Source organism: Megascapheus bottae, chromosome 10, assembly GCF_031878675.1.
Source record: "Megascapheus bottae isolate mThoBot1 chromosome 10, mThoBot2.hap1, whole genome shotgun sequence".
Taxonomy (NCBI): Eukaryota; Metazoa; Chordata; class Mammalia; order Rodentia; family Geomyidae; genus Megascapheus; species Megascapheus bottae.
In genome coordinates, this window is record NC_143518.1 from 58425524 (window position 1) to 58433176 (window position 7653).

Consider the following 7653-nt stretch of genomic DNA (forward strand, 5'->3'; position numbering starts at 1 on the left):
ACAGCAATGGCTATACCAACAGGCTATTTCTTTCAAAGTTGTACCCATCTGAAGTGTTGCAAAAATCTACGCTTCCAGAGATGAAAAGACAAACCACTCTGAATAGTCTTATGAGACATGCATGTTCTGAATGGGGGTAGTGGCACATGCCTGGAGCACTTAGATGGCTCAGGCAGGAGGATTTCAAATTTGAGGCCACGTAGGCTACAGAGAGTTAAAGGCCAGCTTATCTGTGGAGAAACCCTGTTTCAAAAAAAGAGGGGCTGGGAGTTTGGCCTAGTGGTAGAGTGCTTGCCCAGCATGCACGAAGACCTGGGTTCAACTCCTTGGTACCACATACATAGAAAAAAGCTGGAAGTGGTGCTGAGGCTCAAGTGGTAGAGCTCTAGCCTTGAGAAAGACCAAGGACAGCGCTCAGGCCCTGAGCTCAAGCCCAGGACTGGCAAACAAACAAACAAACAAACAAACCAAAAAAGGTGGACATTGGGTGTGTTCAAGTTCGTTCATTGTCTCCCATCGCTGCTCACTTACCTCTTGGTCATTTCTACATTTTATAATACGGTAACAAACTCGATCTCTGCTCTGTCCAGTGCCCAGCATCTTAGAAGTAGGCAGGGCCCACAGTAGAGCGTGCCTATGACCAGCAGAGGCGCAGGGGCTCGGAAGTGTCACGTTAGTTATGGAAAGCTTTGTGACCTTCCCTGCTAAGGGACCATTGCTGGTACTCACTAAGATATATAAGTAGGTAACTGGTGGAAGTGGAGCTGTGGTTCAAGTGGTAAAGCACCACTTGAAAAAGCTAAGCATGAACAAGAGGCCCTGAGCTGGAGCTCTAGTATAAGCATGCACGTGCGTGTACACACACACACACAAAGATAACTAGTTAACAACAATATGTCCACTAATTCATTAAGAAGAGGAAAGCATCTGTGTATCTTAGATTTATATGGATATTCACATTTGAAAACATTTTCATGTGTCATGATATGCTTTATTTATTTGGGCAGTTCATAGCATGTCCTTGGCTTGACAGAGCTTCAAGATAATGCTACATTACTGCCCAGAGTACAAATGTGTACCTTGCTTTTAGGCTTTTCAAGGATCTCTAATCTGTGCTCTTGCTTGGCCTGTAATAACTGTGACCTAAGGAAGGTAGATGTCAGCCTCCTTGTCTACAGCTTGTCTGGACAGCTGCCCCAGAGGCCATTGTCCCGCAGTCTTTTATGGGGTCCTATCAGCAGCTAAGCCAGTGAGGAGGGCAGGTGCAGGCCCTAGGTCTAAGTAGCTGGCCACAGCATTCTCTGAGTTTGAGGAATTATATCACAAATTTTATTGCAAAATTCTATGACTTTGAGGAATTCTATCACCCTAAGGTGAACAGAGCATTCAGGATAATGATGATGAAGCCTAGGTGTTATTGCCCTGGGCTGGACCAGAATTATAATGTGTCTTTTTCCCTTTCCCTTTCCCTTTCCCTTTCCTTTCCTTCTTCTTTCATCTCAGAGGAAATCCAAGATCACTGCCTCCCGAAAACTTATGCTGAAGGTGAGGCTGGGTGCTACCCTAAAGGGAGGGGGGGAGGGGGAATGAATGGAAGATGGGGACTCCATGGGGGAGGGGGGCAGTGGTGGGAGCTCTCAGTTCTGGGAGTTCTTCCCTTTCCAGTTCTTAATCTAGGTAACTGCAGTGCAGATTGAGGAGCTGGAGGGTCAGGGAGGGGAAAGGAAGCAGACAGAGCAAAGAGCCTGTGTCATCTCAAATGATCAGGGAGTCTGGAGGTGGGCTGCTCTGAGACTGGGAGGTGGCAGAGACCAGCCTAGGGGTGGGAAGTTACTTGGGAGGCAGAGCAAGGCTGAGGGATAGAGCTCTGGAGTGTGTGAGTGTGTGTGAGTGTGATTGTGTATGTGTGATTGTGTGTGAGTGTGGTTGTGTGTGTGTGTGAGTGTGATTGTGTGTGAGTGTGTGTGTGAGTGTGAGTATGATTGTGTGTGTGATTGTGTGTGTGATTGTGTGTGTGAGTGTGTGTGATTGTGTGTGAATGTGATTGTGTATGAGTGTGATTGTGTGTGAGTGTGTATGTGAATGTGATTGTGTGTGAGTGTGATTGTGTGTATGTGATTGTGTGTGTGATTGTGAGTGTGTGTTTGAGTGTGATTGTGTGTGTGTGATTGTGTGTGTGTGAGTGTGTGTGAGTGTGATTGTGTGTGTGTGCATGCATGTGCATGCGTGTATGCACGCGTGTAACACCACCTGCCTGTGGCCACCACACGCGCTGTCACACCAAGCAAAGCTGTTGGAGCTGGCCCAGCCGGGTGGGGATGCCTGGCTCAGGGGATGTGTCCCATCCAGAGCCTGATGCTGGCCAAGGCCAAGGAGTGCTGGGAGCAGGAGCACGAGGAGCGCGAGGCGGAGAAGGAGCGCTACCTGGCGGAGCGCATCCCCACGCTGCAGACCCGCGGCCTGTCGCTCAGCGCCCTGCAGGTGAGCCCCGCGGGAGGGCGGGGCCTCCGCGGAGGGGCGGGGCCTATGTGGAGGAGGCGAGGCCTCTGAGGAGGGGGCGGAGGCCGGGCGCAGTCGGAGATCCCAGCTCTGGAGGCTTTCTTCCCTTCCAAGTGAGGGGCTGGCGCTGGCTTCCACTTTACAGGCGGGACAGTGAGTCTTAGAGCGGAGAAGGGACTCGCTGGGACTAGGAAAAGCCGGGGCTCTGGCTTTGTTACAGCCACTGGGACGGCATGGCGGGGGGTGTGGGCGGGACTCTGGTTTACATTAGCCATAGAGATGGCAGGAAGGCGGGTCGTGGGCGGGATGAGGCTTCCCGTCAGCCAGTGGGATGGCACGGAGCTGGGAGGTGGGCGGGACTCTGGTTTACATTAGCCATAGAGATGGCAGGAAGGCGGGTCGTGGGCGGGATAAGGCTTCCCATCAGCCAGTGGGATGGCATGGGGCTGGGAGGTGGGCGGGACTCTGGTTTACATTAGCCATAGAGATGGCAGGAAGGCGGGTCGTGGGCGGGGTGAGGCTTCCCGTCAGCCAGTGGGATGGCACGGAGCGGGGAGGTGGGCGAGGCCCTGGAAATGCGCATTGTGTTTTGCATTTTTTCCTAACTTTATTTTTAAGAAAAACATTGTAATAGTTTAAGTGACAGGGAAATAAAGAGATGGGAAGGAAATATATTAAATGTCACCACGGCATAGCAGTCATTAGTTATTTTTAGGATGTTGTCTAATTCTTGCTGTGCTGTTTTTATTTAATACATAATTTCCACATCTAGTGTATTTTTATGGTCAGCGCACTAATTTAGATTTATTTCCTTCTTCCCTCTTTCCTTTGTTCCTTCTCTTTCCTCTTTCCTTCTTTCTCTCTCTCCCCCCCTCCCCTCCTCCCCCCTTTCTTTCTCGAGGCCCGAGCTGGTGGGTGGTCGGGTGGTCCGTGCCTATCATCCTAGCCACTGGGAAGTTAAGATCTGAGGCTGATGCTGGAAGTCTGTGAGCCGCATCTCCAGATAACTTAAATAAACAAACACATAAATAAAAGGGGGGTGTAGATGCAGTTTCCCTGGTAATGTCAGCCTTGAATGAAAAATTCCAAGTGAAAGCTCCAGGCCAGGAGTCTGAACTCGAGTTCTCTGTCTCTTTGTCTTTTACACACCTCTCTCTGTCCCTCTCTCTGTCCCTCTCTCTGTATCTCTCTCTCTCTCTCTCTCTCTCTCTCTCTCTCTCTCTCTCTCTCTCTCACACACACACACACACACACACACACACACACACACACCTACACACACTGGGGTGGGGGAAGAACAAGGAGAACAGAAAGGAAGACAAAGGACACACAATTTGAACCTCTGGGTGAAGGGGAGGCTGAGAATGGAGGCTGAGGAGACGGATGGCAATCTGTACCTCTTCTCCATTCCCACCCCCTCAATCTTCCTGCCCCAGGACCTGTGCCGGGAGCTGCATGCCAAGGTGGAGGTGGTGGATGAGGAGCGCTATGACATTGAGGCTAAATGCCTTCATAACACCAGAGAGGTGAGCCTGAGGGAAGAGGTGTGCTGGACCAGGCTGGGCTGGGAGAGGTGGGGAAGGCACTGTTGTGCCCCCCCCCCCCCCCCCCCGGGCATAGATGGGGAGTTGGCCACTCAGTAGGAAGCTCTGCTTCTCCACCCTAACCCCACAGGGCTAGAGATGGGCCTAGAGGATAATTACACATAAAAAGCACGAACTTCCCCCCCACCCGCCACGTGGGCACTTCAGAAACCTATCTTCTTTATTCACCCACACAAGTAGTCAGATGCCCACTAATGACATCTTACCTCCATGCATGGCTTTCATGTGCCTCTCTCTTTGATCCTCCTTGCACGCCTGTGGGTGCAGTGGGGAGAGGGGTTGTTATATGCACCTTGCCCATGAGGGCCCTGAACTTTAGAGAGCCTAAGAGCTCAGCCCAGGTCACATATTAAGGGTCCTGGCACCCATGCTGGTTTCTGACGCCCATTCCAGTGCTCAGAATTCTTTCACATGGGGAGGGTAAACATTGGACCTATGCAGACCTGACTTCCGGGTGGGCAGGGAAGAGCAGGACTCTTGTTATCGGTGGGCTGAGAGGAGATGAGGAGGAATGGCTTAAGCCCCTTTCCTCTTCTCACTCGTGCCCCCCAGGGGGCTGATCTCTAGACTACTAAACACCCAAGAATTCCCTCCAGAAATCACACCCTGTGAATTACTCCTGGGGCCTCGGAACTGGGCTTTTTCCACTGGGTCTGATCTGAACTGCTGTGAAGGCTCCGTGGGCAGGAACTAGAGTAGAGAGCAGGGTTTCAAGCCTCAAGAACAAAAGGAAACAGCCTGCCATGCAAACAGGCCTTCTAAGTGCTGGCTGGCTGGGCCATCCTTTTTATTTAACTATTATGACAGAGATGGCTAATTGACTTTGTCTGTAAAACTGTTCATTTGTCAGCACACGCGTGCTTACTTGCAAAGGGATGGGTGGTTCTTAGTGTCCCTGGGGTCTGGCCTTGAGGCTGGAGGGCTTGGCTGTGACTGGAACCCGAGTGGCCTGGCTCCTCAGGAAAGGGCACCTTGTGGCCAGCCACACCCCCTCCCTTCACCGAGGCTGGTTCCTTCTTGTCTGCAGATTAAGGATCTGAAACTGAAGGTGCTGGACCTCCGTGGGAAGTTCAAGCGCCCGCCCCTGCGCCGGGTGCGAGTCTCAGCTGACGCCATGCTCAGGGCCCTTCTGGGTTCGAAACACAAGGTGTCCATGGATCTACGGGCCAACCTCAAGTCCGTGAAGAAGGAAGACACAGAGAAGGTGAGGGGCCCTCTCCTCAGAGCCCTCCGCCTTCCGTCCCCCCCAACCCTTCCTTCCGTCCCTCCCCCCCCCCAGCCCTTCCCTGTTGCCCCTCGCACCATTGCTTCTCCTGCTGGAAACCAGCCTGTGAACTAGAACATTCTAGACCCTGCTAGGAAGCCATTGTCAGAAGAAAGATTTGCTCCTTTCTTCAAGCTACTTAGTCTGAAGGACAAACGGAATACAAAGAAAGCTAGATAGAGGAGTAAAGGGAAAATCTTGCTCCCTGTGTGTAGGAAAGGTGATTTCCGGTGGTAGGGCTGACAACTGCCCCTGTCAACACAGGGAAAGGAGACAGCTCCTTACCATGGCTACCAGGGCATGTGAGCACATAACTTACAGGACTGCGCTCAGTCACTCACTCAGAAACACATCTGTTAAGTTGACTGGTCTCACGGTGTGCATGTGCCCAAGATTGACCAGGGAGACTTCATGTTGGAGACAACCCTGAGCCTCAGGAAGTCAGACAGCAGTGTGCCGTGGGTCCTGGAGGTGAAGTTGGCCTGCGGTGGTACCTGAGTGGGAACTGGCCCTGTTACCCTGTCATGATCACCCTGTCACCCCATCCTTGTAGCCTCCCCATGGGAGCTCAGCTGGACCATCTCCCTGCCTGGTTGTGTCCTCAAACCTCTCCAACAGGGCAGGGGCGGTGGGGTTTCCTATCATTTTCTGCTGTCCAGTGTCTCTTGAGTTTGGGGATTGGGGGGGGGTGGGGTGGGGTCCTGTTATCCCTCTTGAGTCTCTGACATGTATGTGGCCTGCCCACAGGAGCGGCCTGTGGAGGTGGGTGACTGGAGAAAGAACGTGGAGGCCATGTCTGGCATGGAAGGCCGGAAGAAGATGTTTGATGCTGCCAAATCTCCAACCTCACAGTAGAGGTACCACGGCCAGGCTCCTAGAAATGAGCTCAGAGTCTGCAGGATAATGAGGGTCCAGGGAAAAGGGCCATGGTTGTGCCTAGCATGCACAGGGGAAGATCCTGGCAAGAGGCAGTCCTTGTGCACTTAGGCCCGCTCCAGTGCCCTGACGCCCTGGGCTCCTCATTTGGTCCTCGTTGCTCCCCTCACCTGATAAGGGGCTGGATCAGATCAGTGATCAGGGGCTGAGCAGCATCGGCTACATTTCTGGGGGTGCAAAGGACAGGGCCCCATCCTGGACGTGCGGAGTTGGAAACTGGGGCAGGGCTGTCTCTGCAGGTGATCCTGAGGCCTGTAGGAGTTGGAAATGCAGGACAAGTCGACCCCTGAGGTTCTTCTGGCTCTGCCTTTCTGACAATCTAAGTGTGTTCACTTATCCAGCCAGGACTGGGGCTTAAATTCAGGGGCTGAGAACTGTCCCTTGGCTTTTTCTATCAAGGCTGGTGTGCTCTACCACGTCAGCCACTGCTCTACTTTGGGCTTTTGGTGGAAGAAAGTGAAGGCTGGTAAATGCAGGGCTTGTTGGAAGGGTTGAGCATGCAACAGCACAATGGTGAGAAGGAACCAGTCAGGAAGGAGGATGGCAGAGCGGGGAGAGCCAAGAAGCCTGGGAAAGGCCTAGAAATCTGGGTAGCCTTGGGCTGAGAAGCTGAGGCCTCATCCCTGGGGGTGTGAGGGAGCAGAAGCACCGGGGACTGCTGTATAGGAATAGCACACACATTTCCTGGAACTGACTGTGGCTCGTCTGTGTCCCTCCAGCCCTGCTCGCTGTGCCACATTCTGGGTCCTTTCTTCCGGCTCTTCTCTCCAGCCCTGCTCACCACTTTGCCACTTCTGGCACATCCTCTGCCCGTTCTGGTGTCTGAGACCTCACTTCATCAGAGTTGATTTCCAGCTTCCACGAGGCTCTGGAGTTGCCTGCTCACCCTATGGTGCAGTAAAGCTGAAGACAAGGGCAGGGAGAGCCCCATCCAGGCTGGCCCATGCAGCCTCCTTCATTCTACTGTGACGTGTTGTGTCCACAGCATTGCTCTCTATTAAAATCCTGATTTCCTGATAGCTCTGATGTGAATGCTCAGAGGAAAGAGAACACAGGGAGTCTGGTAAAAGAGGTGCTAGATGATGGGCCGGGAGTTTGGCCTAGTGGTTAAAGTGCTTGCCTAGCATGCACGAAGACCCGGGTTCAATTCCTCGGTACCACATACATAGAAAAAAGCCGGAAGTGGTGCTGAGGCTCAAGTGGTAGAGCTTTAGCCTTGAGAAAGTCCAAGGACAGTGCTCAGGCCCTGAGCTCAAGCCCAGGACTGGCAAAAAAAAAAAAAAAAAAAAAAAAGAGGTGCTAGATGGGCTCCAAGCATGGTTCTCAGTCAGGAGCTCAGGGTCAAAGTGG

The 7653-nt window shown here is 52.6% G+C and overlaps 1 protein-coding gene across 1 annotated transcript; it reads left to right on the top strand.

The window, feature by feature from the left end:
* Window positions 1–1483: 1483 nt before the first annotated feature.
* On the top strand, window positions 1484–7322 carry Tnni1 (troponin I1, slow skeletal type). Its single transcript, XM_090339953.1, has 6 exons — window positions 1484–1545; window positions 2350–2481; window positions 3936–4025; window positions 5131–5307; window positions 6115–6224; window positions 7075–7322. The coding sequence occupies exons 1-5, from the start codon at window positions 1537–1539 to the stop codon at window positions 6220–6222; spliced, it is 516 nt and encodes a 171-aa protein (XP_090196079.1). The 5' UTR covers window positions 1484–1536; the 3' UTR covers window positions 6223–6224; window positions 7075–7322.
* The last annotated feature ends 331 nt before the right edge of the window (window positions 7323–7653 follow it).